The 12,017-nt window shown below is 39.2% G+C and overlaps 1 protein-coding gene across 1 annotated transcript; it reads right to left on the reverse strand.

Moving 5' to 3' along the window:
* Positions 1-5,979: 5,979 nt before the first annotated feature.
* On the reverse strand, positions 5,980-10,780 carry eevs (2-epi-5-epi-valiolone synthase). Its single transcript, XM_072382835.1, has 5 exons — positions 10,545-10,780; positions 7,520-8,153; positions 7,112-7,351; positions 6,730-6,982; positions 5,980-6,626 (listed from the first exon to the last, which is right to left on the reverse strand). Exons 1-5 carry the CDS (start codon positions 10,685-10,687, stop codon positions 6,529-6,531), a joined length of 1,368 nt encoding a protein of 455 aa, XP_072238936.1. The 5' UTR covers positions 10,688-10,780; the 3' UTR covers positions 5,980-6,528.
* Positions 10,781-12,017: the final 1,237 nt, after the last annotated feature.

Raw genomic sequence — 12,017 nt, forward strand, 5'->3', positions numbered from 1 at the left:
ACATGTTTAAATAATGTGATCTCTATATATCAACATTTATCCCCTAAATTATTGCTGTTTCCATCATGCACATTACATTCAACCATCCTTTATATCAATACACCAGGCTGTCCACCTCTCCCAAGTGTAGTAACCTTCTTTGTGAGATCATGTGTTTCCACCAAGCTGTATTTATGTGTAAATTCTTAAAAAAAAAAACACACTTTACATGATCATTTTCCATGCCCCATTCGTTGGGGATTGGGCCCTTGCTCTTTTAGGCACTGATGGCAGTAATGCCCCTAAAATCCTCACGTTCCATTGTATAGATCATTAGTGGAGACAGTTAAATGTCACTCTTTGGTTTGCTAAATTAAATAAGTTGGGTATCACTGTTGTAGCTAGCTTACATTTGGTCTGTCACTGGTTTTTGTTATCTATCACTGTATGCATTCTGAACTTTGCATGGATTTGTTTCTTTTTTTGTTCAAGGTTAATTGAGCACGTGTTGGGACTGGAGATCGAACGGCCGACCTTGTGTTTATTCAACCCTGAGCTGAGTCACAGCTGCACCTGGTGACCTTCCATTTGAGTTGTCAGCTAGTCTTTGTACTTTGCTATGTGTCAAGCTGATTTTAGTTGGTGGCTGTATCATCCGGCTGAGATATCGGCCTTAAAAGTTTTTGTCAAGCAGTTGGAGTTAATTTGCATATTTTTAGCATTGAATCTAAGCAGGCACCTCACCAATTTTGGGATCAACTGAGGTTTCCTGTTCGGTATGGAACTAAATCAGTCTCAATTATCACAAATGCACAGGACAAGATTCACAAATGCACAGGATGATTCACATGTGCGCAATTAATGGGTCAGGTCTTTAAGCTCTGCAGAAGGCTGAGGACGGCCCATTCATTTAAATCAGTTGTGCTGGAGAAGGGAAACATGGAAAACATGCAAGGTGGTGCACCTTGAGGACCAGGATTGGGAAACACTGCTCGAGACACCCATTCCTCACATTTCAGGCAAAAATCCTCCTGCTGCAAGGAGCTTCTGTCAACAGCAACTACAGAAAAAGAACAAATCAAATCAAATTGTCTGCACTTTCTCCTGAACATCTTTGGTGTTTGATGCTTTGAAAACTGTTTGATGCAGTTTCTTTTAAGCATCTGATGTGCTGAGCATTTTGCTGTTAAAGGCTGTTTGGAAGTTGCATTCTTTCATCCACAGCAGAGGTTATCTTATGTTGTGCTTATCATTTTACTTTGCAACTGCTGGTTAATATGCTTTAATCGGTGTGTGAAATGTCAGGTGGCAGCTGGTGGGACGAGAGTCAGGAAGTGGGAAGCCTGCAGACTGAATCGTCCGATGAATATTGTGATGAACTGCAAGTGGCAGGGCTGACTTTGTTGTTGTAAGGCCAGGTGCTGACTTGTATGCCAATAGCTGGCACCTGGAGCATTGTGCCAGGGAATGCTCATCATTGGAATGTGAGTTCCATAACTGAGTTGAGTAAATTATGGGTGCCAATGCCGAAGGCATTAGGACACACATAATACTATTGTGTTGGATGCTTATTATTCGCCCATTTCCGTCACGCTACTTTTTTACTTTAGTTATGAAGCCTATATATATATATATATATATATATACATATATATATATATATATATATATACACATATATATATATATATATATATACATATATATATATATATATATACATATATATATATATATATATATATATACACACATATATATATATATATATATACAACAATGTCATATATTGCAAGTTATCAGCCAACCTTTTAAAAGGATGCACATTTTAAGACTGTAGTGTGAGCTTTGTAAAAACTGAACAGTGAGAAAAATGTATTTGTATGTTAGTCTGAAACAGGACAAAGGTGTGAGGAAGGAACAATAATGGTAATGGTAATGGTTTTACCTATGTTTCAATCTCATAAATAATATAACACAGGTTAACACACTGCTGTCATATTGTTGTATATGTCCCGTTAGATGTGATACCAAGCATTAAACTCAAAGTATGGAGTACATAAACATGGTACAAGGTTGCATTTGCAACAAAATAATGTTTTGCATGAACAATATCATATAGTCACATATACATACAGACATTCAGTTGTTCTATAATAGGATTCAACTTCCACTTCAACCTTTTCTGATTCACACCCTGCACAGAATAGTAACATGCAAATCAACAATAACTGGAAAGCTAATGTCTGGCAAAAACATGTGAAGGTTAGAATTTGCAAAGCAAACACAATACACCTTAAAACATGTTTGATTACCCGCGCAAACAGTGAAGCCTGTTTAGCAAACCATCCCATTCAGATATGCTGCAATTTAAGCGTCAAGTTTACCAACATAACCTCTACATTTTTTGCATAGATATTAAGATGCCGTGGAAATTACAGTATTCTTTCTACCAACACTTGCAACGCAAAAGCAGCACAACACAGAATAAGTGAGCTAATCCGTTGTTACTTAGTGACAGTCACAAGTGACACGATAAGTGTGCATTTGTCTGTTATCCTGTTTTAAAGCAAAACTATTCTCATACTGGACTGAAAAACACAGGTGTGAACTGTGGCTCAGCCCGTAGGCACAGCAAGGCAGTTTTGGACCTAAGAATGTGTTAATAATAAATGTAAGTGCACTTTAGAACAAGTCAGATTCATAATTTTAGGCCTGTTAAAGGCCACATGGTTCAGGGAGCCACTCGGAGGCCTAAAATGAAGTGATTAGCAACCCTTTTTGATTGGAAAAAGACAGTCAAATGACTGAACAAACAGAACAGCCAAAAATTATTTTAAACCTCTGTAAAGAGAAACAAAGGTGCACAAAAGCACAACAATAAAAATTAAAACAAACACAATGCAACCCAAAAAAAGACACAAAGAAGCCCAAATGGACAGATAACAGCCTCAAAGGGATGTAGAATGAACACTAAATGACCACAAAAATGCATACTGATGATTTTCTTATCCCTCTTTCAAATAGTCCAGGATGCACATCATGCCATGTATGTACAGAGTACAAAGACAGAACATAGATCGAAGGTTCAGCTTTCTTAATAATGTTCAATGTATGTTTCCTCTCTGAACTGGGAGTGTGACACTGAATAGTTCTCCGAAAAACACATTTTTAAAACTAGGGGGCCCCGAACAAAGTGCAAAGATTGTGTTTTTCTGAGTATTTAAGTTGATAGTAAAGTCAAACACAAACACCCCTGCTCTCTCTCTCTCTTTTGCTGTATACAAACATATATATGTACGTATACAGTATATATGCATATTTATATATCTAGATACACATATATGGATATATATATATTTGTGTGTGTGAGTGTTTACATGTATGAGTAAGAATTTGTGTAATACTAAGTTTGAAGAATCAGGATTTGTGATGGGCAAAAAGCTATTTGCTAGCTTGATATGTTGTTGATTTTGGCACAGCGTCGCTTCTGCATCAGACAGTTAAAAAAACCCAGATACGCATCCCACAAGTTGCTGTTGCCATGAGTGTTTTGGAACAGACAGCTAACTCTGTTGCTGGTGTAGAGAAAAAGTAAACAAATGTGTGATGCAGAAGTGACGTGACGTAAAAATCTTCAGTGACACTCTTGCTCGGACTGCTCTCCTATTTTTGGGGTTTGAGTTGTTTTGGATTGTAAGAAATATGCTTTTTTTAGTGGTCCATTTCTAAGTAGCTTTTAGCTTTAGCTCAACCATCAGGAAATCGTCTGATTCTCCAAACTGAGAGCTCTCCAATTGTTGTCTTCTTCAGGTAGGTTGCTAACCACTCATAAATGCTAAGTCCAGTGTTGCCATCCTGATTTTGTTGGGAAGATACATGGCTAGCAAAATAGCAGGGTGTCCCATTTTTATCAAAAGCAAATTTCTGTATTTTTATACAATCTAATCTCTTGATGTTAGGTGGCACAGGTGTCTATAATGCACAGAAAAAAGGTGAAACCATTCCATTACTTGAAGCATCCACAAAATCTGGATCTTTTTTTTGTTGTTGTTCTGTACAAGACATTATAGCTCTATGACATTTTTTTTTATTCTGGAACTATCTTTCGAGGCCAGTTCCTGAGAGATTAGAATACATGTGGACTTGAAACTGCACAGTAAAATTAGCTGACATATTTTGAACAGTGTATTTCTAAAGTAAATATTAGGTCCACTGTTTTCTGACAAACAGACTCTCCAACAAAGCCCATGGCACCCCAAACATGCTCAATGGGTGACATGTCCGGGGAGTATGCTGGCCATGTGAGAACTGGGACGTTTTCAACTTCCAAGAATTGTGTACAGAACCTTGCAACATGGGGCCGTGCATTATCGTGCTGCAGTATGAGGTGATGGTCGTGGATGAATGGCACAACAATGGATCTCATCACGGTATCTCTGTGCATTCAAAATGCCATCAATAAAATGCACTTGTGTTAGTTGTCCATACCATAATACCACCGCCACCATGGGCCACTCGATCCACAACGCTGACATCAGCAAACCGCTCACCCACACGATCGCTGTCTGCAATCTCTCCTGAACAGTGAAAACCGAGATTCAGCCGTGAAAAGAACACCTCTCCAACGTGCCAGACGCCATCGGCTGTGACCGTTTGCCCACTCAAGTTGGTTACAACGACGAACTGCAGTCAGGTCGAGACCCCGATGGGGACGACGAGCATGCAGATGAGCTTCCCTGAGACGGTTTCTGACTGTTTGTGCAGATATTTTTTGGTTCTGAAAACCAATTGTTTCAGCAGCTCTCAGGTGGCTGGTCTCAGACGATCTTGGAGGTGAACATGCTGGATGTGGAGGTTCTGGGCTGGTGTGGTTACACGTGGTCTGCGGTTATGAGGCTGGTTGAATGTACTGCCAGATTCTCTGAAACGCCTTTGGAGATGGCTTATGGTAGAGAAATGAACATTCACTTCACTGGCAACAGCTCTGGTGGACATTCCTGCAGTCAGCATGCCAATTGCACGCTCCCTGTGGCATTGTGCTGTGGGATAAAACTGCACATTTCAGAGTGTCCTTTTATTGTGGCCAGCCTAAGGCACACCTGTGCAATGATCATGCTGTCTAACAGCTTTCTGATATGCCAAACCTGTGAGGTGGGATGGATTATCTTAGCAAAGGAGAAGTGCTCACTTACACAGATTTAGACAGATCTGTGAACAATATTTGATAGAAATATTGATCTATTGTGTGTGTGGAAGATGTTTTAGATCTTTGAGTTCAGCTCATGAAAAATGGAAGCAAAAACAAAAGTGTTGCGTTTATATTTTTGTTCAGTGTACATGAGCTGAAAAGCTTTTTATCTATTTAGTTCATTTTACACCTTTTTATCTTATTTTACTGTTTTAGTCTTTCAGTTTTTAGGGTTAGGTTAGGGTTAGGGCCGACCACACTGGGAGCTGCTTTTTGGTCCTCTGAGGGGGGTGCTGTTCTGTGGACTGCTCTGGCCCGGGTGGCTGGAGGACTCTGCACCTTGGTGTGGGGCCTCTTGTCTGCCCTGGTTGGGACTGTCTCTGTGGCTCTCCCTGTGGTCGTGGCCCAGGAGCCCTCTCAGTGTGGTCGGCCCCCCCTTTTCCTTGCCTTATGTCTGGGTGCCCAGCCATGTCTCTGTCTGGTAGGTGCAGTGGGTCTGAGCTTGTGTGTTTGTGTGAGTGTACGTGTGTGTGTGTCTGTTTGTCTCTGTCTCTCTCTGGGTAGTTATGGGGGTGAGTGGGTTGGTATGTTGTATCATTGTTGTTTTTAGCCTCTGTGAGGCACTTTGTGTTGCTTGGTGCCACATAAATAAAATTTTATTTGAATCTTAATTAAACATCTGTCTTTCAAATATTTTAGCTTATGGTATTAAATTAAATTTAATTTGTCAATAAAATCATCCAAATGAATATACTGAGAGGTATGTCAATAACAACATTTGTGAGTACCATTTTACTAAAAACACACACTTTGTGATATGTAATAAACATCTTTAATGGAGTATACTTAGTATATTTGACAGTCAGAAGCAACATGTATACGACGAGCAAACTACTTGTAACACTACTAGCTCACTGCTGCTGCACTTACATGGTCATTAAAAACAAGTTCAACCACTGATGAACTATTAAAAAAAAAATTTGTTTTCTTATTTCATCTGTTTTCCAGCCCTGTGAAATATAGACAACCAACATTAGCAGAATTTCAACCACCATTTACAGAGAGATCATTGTAGGAACTCAAGCTGACAGATTTCACACAGAAACAGGCTTTTCATATGGTCTTAAACTGTTCTGGAGACATACTGTCAGCGTAAATACAGCTGCCCCACTTATGGCCTTAGTGGCTGTACTTGTAAAAATACTGTACACATATTTTTCAATTTAGCCAGTAACTACTGTAGTTTTCCCCAGCCGTGCTATCATGCAACACCGGACCATTTGATACTAGATAAAGTTCCCTCAGTACAAAACATATATATTTTAAAATCCCACTAAAGCAGAAGAAGAATGTGGAGATTAAGCGTCGCAAGTTTCATCAGAGGAAACGCTCAGCTCTTCACACCACTTGATGTGAGCTCTGTGTAGGACGTCATATGAAGTGCTGTTAAAAATTTCTGCAGAGAAGAAAGAAGAGCAAACAAAACATGCTTTAGGCATACTATATATAAAAGTTTTTTTTTTTTTTATTTGTTAGTTGCAGTTGGTTTTTATTCTTACCTGCTTGCCCAAGACCAACAGGTAGAGGCATTCTGACCAGACCACCAGAATGTTTCAGCCTGTCCTGCAGGGATTTTTGTATCAGTTCCATTGTAAACTCCTCGTGCCAGACAGGTAGCTCCAGGCCCACCATGCAGCTAATGATCCTTTTCTTCTCTTCATCTGTCAATAGACCACTTTCATGGGACACATAAACCATGTAAGACATATCGATGTTTACTGCCTCGCCGTGCAGCAGAGATGGAAGAACTTTCTATTTGGGAGAGAGAACAGTGAGGTTACGTGTGGTTGTCGCCAAAAATTAATGAACGTGTTGACGTTTCTTTTAACCGCAAGAGTTCAAAAAGGAATTAAAATAGGAGTTATACCATATAGCACTTACCATCTCTAATGCTGGGCTTATAAGGTGGCCAAAATCCACAAGTCTATTTAGATCATCCTCCCAAAGGTTTGGGGCAAGCTCCTCCAGCATGGTTGTGATTGCTATACGGGTGGCCTGTGATGCAGCCTTTGAGCTGCTGTGCCCGTATAAAGTGTTGTCAGCCTGGAATTTAGTATCTAACAGCATACAGCCATGCTCCTCCAGGAGCTCAAAGAGGCCCCTGTGCTTCATCAAAGCCATCTACAAACAAGCAAAAAAAAAGAACCATGTATAAGAGTTGGTTAACGCAAGTTACTACCTCTATCAGGGAAATCTTACTGAATACAATACTAGAATTTACCACTTTACCATCTCTAAGTTTTTTTTAAGCATACATACAGACTTGAAGATGAAAGGATTTAATCCTACCTTTAACATCTCCGCCAGCCCATTGGAGATGTGTCTTCGTGGAACACTTTGTATAAATGACAGGTCAAGCAAGGCAGCAGCAGGTGGGATGTAGGCACCCAGCTTGTTCTTGCAGTTGGCAAAGTTAACCCCCGTCTTCGCCCCTACGCTCGCATCAATGTAAGAAAGAAGTGTGGTCGGGACCCTAATGTAGGGGGTGCGCCTCCTGTAGAGTGAAGCAGCCAGGCCCACTATGTCGAGGCACACTCCACCACCAATGGCGATGATGGGCTCGGTGCGACGATCAAGGGCAAAGTCGTTAACTTCATCAAGGATCTTCAGGGCTGTTTCCATAGATTTATTCTCCTCAGTGGTTGGAAGTGCCAAAATTTTATACATCACATTGTTAGCCTCTAAGTATTCGGTTAGCTTGGGACCATAGATCTTGCAGACTTCCTGGTCAATGACTATAAATCTTCTGATTGGCTTGTTTGACTTTTTTATGTCCTCTAGCTGCTGCGGGTCGGTGATGTGACCCAGCAGGAGAGTGCTGTTGCCTGGGTCCAGCAAACCATGAGTTTCAGTTACCTTGTAAGTAAAGGTGATGGGGCTGACCACAGTCCAAGAGGTGCCCTGCTCTGTGACGCTTTCATAGCTGCAGCAGAAAAGAAATTTTTTTTTTATTGTAATCTGAAGGATACTTTCTAATGAGAGCTTAAATAAAGTATGCATGAGATGAGACACTTCAGTTATGACACTTAAGAAGCTTAAAAAATCCTGTACAGTCTCTTTGTTCACTGCAAAGAACATCAAAGGTAATTTTAAACATGAATAACTTCAGGCAAAATTCTAAACCTAGTTGACACGCCTTCATTTGTCAATAATCCGGCGCAGTGTTTTCTTTAAAATGCCGTCTGTATTCTTGGCTTCTTATTCAATTGCATGTTGATTAATGTTTCTGTTGTCATTCATGGATGTAACCTGTGAGTCTTAGCCACAGAGGTTCTGCACAAGTTATCAATCCGCTATATCCAGCCTTTATGCAACTCAGGTGTTTACCAGCAAGTTCAGTGGAAAATGCTTAACTCAAATAAGAGATCCCTACAATCCTGGTTCATTTGTTGGCAAGAGACGATTTTTGAAAAGTGAAATGATTGAAAAACAGTATATAGACCTAAATGTTACAAAATGACCCTGTTTAAAGTGTGCAAATGACAGGGAAAAGCAAGGCATCTTAGAGGTCTGGGTGGATGACAGAGATAGAAAAACATGTGACAGTTGTTTTTACACCCGGACGGGGATCACCCCTTAATTCTAAGAAAGGCAAAGATAAAAAATCCAAGATAAGCTGTAGCTGATTTTACAAAGTGAGTACACCTGCTGCAAAGTCAGCGAGTTCTAGCTCAAACTCATTGTTGATTTTGATGCCAACTAACCACCTGCTAATTTTCGTGCCTGCAGCTTTTATAGACCAAAACCCCCTTGGAAATATAATACGGGGGACTTCTTTTTCATATTTTACACATGCACACATTTTATTCCCCACAGTAAGAATGTTGAAGCAGTGGAGAACTTTTTCTTTCACAATGCATCTGACAGGATACTTCTTTTTGTGTCAGCCAGTGTATCTTATTAAACCCCTAAATACACGAATTATGAGTTCATTAAACTATTTCATCTTTGTGTCAAATTATCTCTGGCATATATCCATGCACACGCACACACATTGACAGAAAAAATTAAGATCTGGCAAGCATCTCCTTATGGGTACGTGTGCTTTGGCTGATATTGCTTGCCCTTCTGATTTATCCTGTCACGCACAGCCTCAGTCTCATAAGTTACCTAACCTTACCTAACAACTTGGTTATTTTTCTCAAGTTTACATTTCAAATTTTTCTTTACCAGTTGGTAATCTTTGTATTTTTCCCTTTAATCGATGCTTTACTTGGCTGAAGCCATAAAATGTAATATTCTTGTTTGGGGTAATCTATAAACGCTGCTTAGATGGGGGATCCATCATTCCTAAAATTTCATCGATCTAACAATCTGCTGAAGTGCAAAGGGGTTTATGACCAAAATTAAGTAGTTAATCACTTAAATGAATGGAAGCCATGCACATATTGTAACAAAAGGTTACTTTACCAAAGAGAGGGATGATATCAAATGAGAAAAGTTTAACCCTGTTTCAAATCATGTCCAGAAGAATTTAAGAATGCCTGTGAGATCTTTTTGTTTTGAATTGTCACCTAGTGCCTGACTTTCATGTTTTCCTCTACATATACATTTGTGCAAAAAAACAAATGCCGAAAAAGCCTAAAGTGGCACTTTAAAAGTCACACGAAGTGTGTAACTACCAAGATTTCCCAGGGGGGGAGAATTACAGTACAGTTCCTACAATAGCCACAGGCTGACACTACATTACATTTTACCAAGATGATTCACACACATTCCTAAATAAACACACACTTGGATCTAACCAATTACTTTTAATTTCCCTTGGCTTTTGGAAAGTAAAGAAGGCGGTCCGCTGGTCTTTTTCAGGTGATTTGCATTTGCCCCCCCCTTCCTTTCTTTCTAACCTTGACACATATACAAACAATATATATTCTGTGATGGGTGTGGTCTGACTCTCCCTGCCGTTTTCATTGCCAGTAACCCATTAGTTGACTTAAGTTTGACCTAAATGTCCATTCATGCAATTAAACTGGCAAAAAACAGCAATATTTTTTTTTGCCCCTACTCTTTCTAATAATTCATACATCACATTTTTCCATGAGTTTACTGTTATGTTTGCCTTTTATGAAACAATGAATTCTACCATCTGTCAGTTCAGTGTAAGGTATCAATTCTGAATGCTGCATGTTTCATTTGACCATAATCTGTCAGTGAGCATGTGTCAGACAGCAGCTACATTTCCTTTCATTCACTGAGAGGAGTTAGAAGTCCACACTTGTCAAATTTGGCATGAATAAACAAAAGGTTTTTTTTTCCATATTCAAAATCTCTAACATTACTGTGACAAGCTGAAAAAAATTGTGATACTTACATTTTTGCTGGTGAGACACAGTCAACTGTGTCCTTGTTAATCTTCTTCCCCAGTTTGCTCTTCCATGTTCCTTTGACACGCACTAAACTGAACTCTGTCATTTTTTCTTTGCAATCACATTCAACCTGGTGAACTTTCCCCATTCTTGCTGTGTGGTCTGGAAGCTACAGATATGAGAGGAGATTCTGAAGGTTTTTTTTCCCTTGCTACAGTCCTTTGTGAAGTTGCTTTATATACAGAGCAGTATTTAGAGGATGCCACTGAGACAAGGGAGGAGCATTTGCCTTTAATTTCCCATCACATGCTCCTGCATGTGTTTTGTGTAATTGTAAGGTAACACCTGTTTTGCTGCCTGAAAATGTGACAGTTGTTACTAGTTACTATCAAGTTACGATTACATGGTGTTATTATTAAAATTTTTGTGTAGTTGAATGTATTTGTGCTAGAATTCAGAGAAAAAATAATATATATATATATATATATATACATATATAATTTTACAATAACTAAAACAAGAATGATATCATTATTGTCGTGATCTGTGTCTTTTTTTTTTTTTTACTTTTTGTTGTGTATTTCTACTCTGTTTCTTGTTCGGGTTTTTTTCTGTCTTGTCTCAGTTCTGTTCACTTCCTCACTCGTTTCCTCAGTCTCTCTTCAGTCCGGTCATCAGCTCCACTCCCCGCAGCTGTCTTCACTCACCTGTCACCCTACTCTGTATTTAAACTCCTAGTTTCATTCACTCTTTGTCAGATCCTCTGTTTTCTTCAGATTTTCCTTCCGAATTGTCATTGCTGGCTTGTTTCAGTTCAGTATCCTGGTTTAACCATCTGACTGAGTAACTTTCCAAAACTGGTTTGACTGGGTTCAGAGGTTAAAGTGTCTCATAACCTACTGCATAACAATCAGCATGAAAGCTAATACCAGACCTGCAGTTATGCAAATGGTAAGTTTGTAGGTAGACCAGGCTCACCATTTTGTTCACTGCGTTAATCCTATTAGAATAACAAATATATATATTTCACATTTGAATATTATTATTCGAGTTAATTCCCACTGAATTTATTAAATGACATCGAAGTACTTTAGTTTAAATTCTTTGACTATTCTTTATAATGTATATCAGTATTGTAAACTCAGTATTTCAGTAATGTTCATTGTAACCGAATAGACAGGTGGTCCTGCTATTTGTAGGGGCCACTTGTCAGTTTGGATTAATTTGGAAAAAATTAAGTGATATCAAGCCAACGGCAGTCATCACACTATGATGATTTTCACAGTTGGTATTGTGCTTTAGAACAAAACGTGAACTGGTTGTGTCAAACTGATAAGTATGTCTGTCTGAAACCTTTAGTCTTTAACAGTAGTTTGTTTGACTTAAGAAGCTTAGCAAACCCTGTAATTTATTTGTCCCCTGCAGAAACTTGAATAACTAAAGGGCAAATTCCAGCTGCAGTTGAGACATTTTCAGTT

Source organism: Leuresthes tenuis, unplaced genomic scaffold (assembly GCF_036924035.1).
Source record: "Leuresthes tenuis unplaced genomic scaffold, fLeuTen1.0.hap1 SCAF_3, whole genome shotgun sequence".
NCBI classification, from domain to species: Eukaryota; Metazoa; Chordata; class Actinopteri; order Atheriniformes; family Atherinopsidae; genus Leuresthes; species Leuresthes tenuis.

Bases quoted from the DNA above. Each gene is read 5' to 3' on its own strand.
- eevs (XM_072382835.1), bottom strand. From the start codon at position 10,687: ATGGGGAAAGTTCACCAGGTTGAATGTGATTGCAAAGAAAAAATGACA. The intron at 8,154-10,544 runs GTAAGTATCACA...TTTCTGCTGCAG, and splicing joins TGTGTCTCACCAGCAAAAAT to CTATGAAAGCGTCACAGAGC. The intron at 7,352-7,519 runs GTAGGATTAAAT...GCTTGTTTGTAG, and splicing joins GGCTGGCGGAGATGTTAAAG to ATGGCTTTGATGAAGCACAG.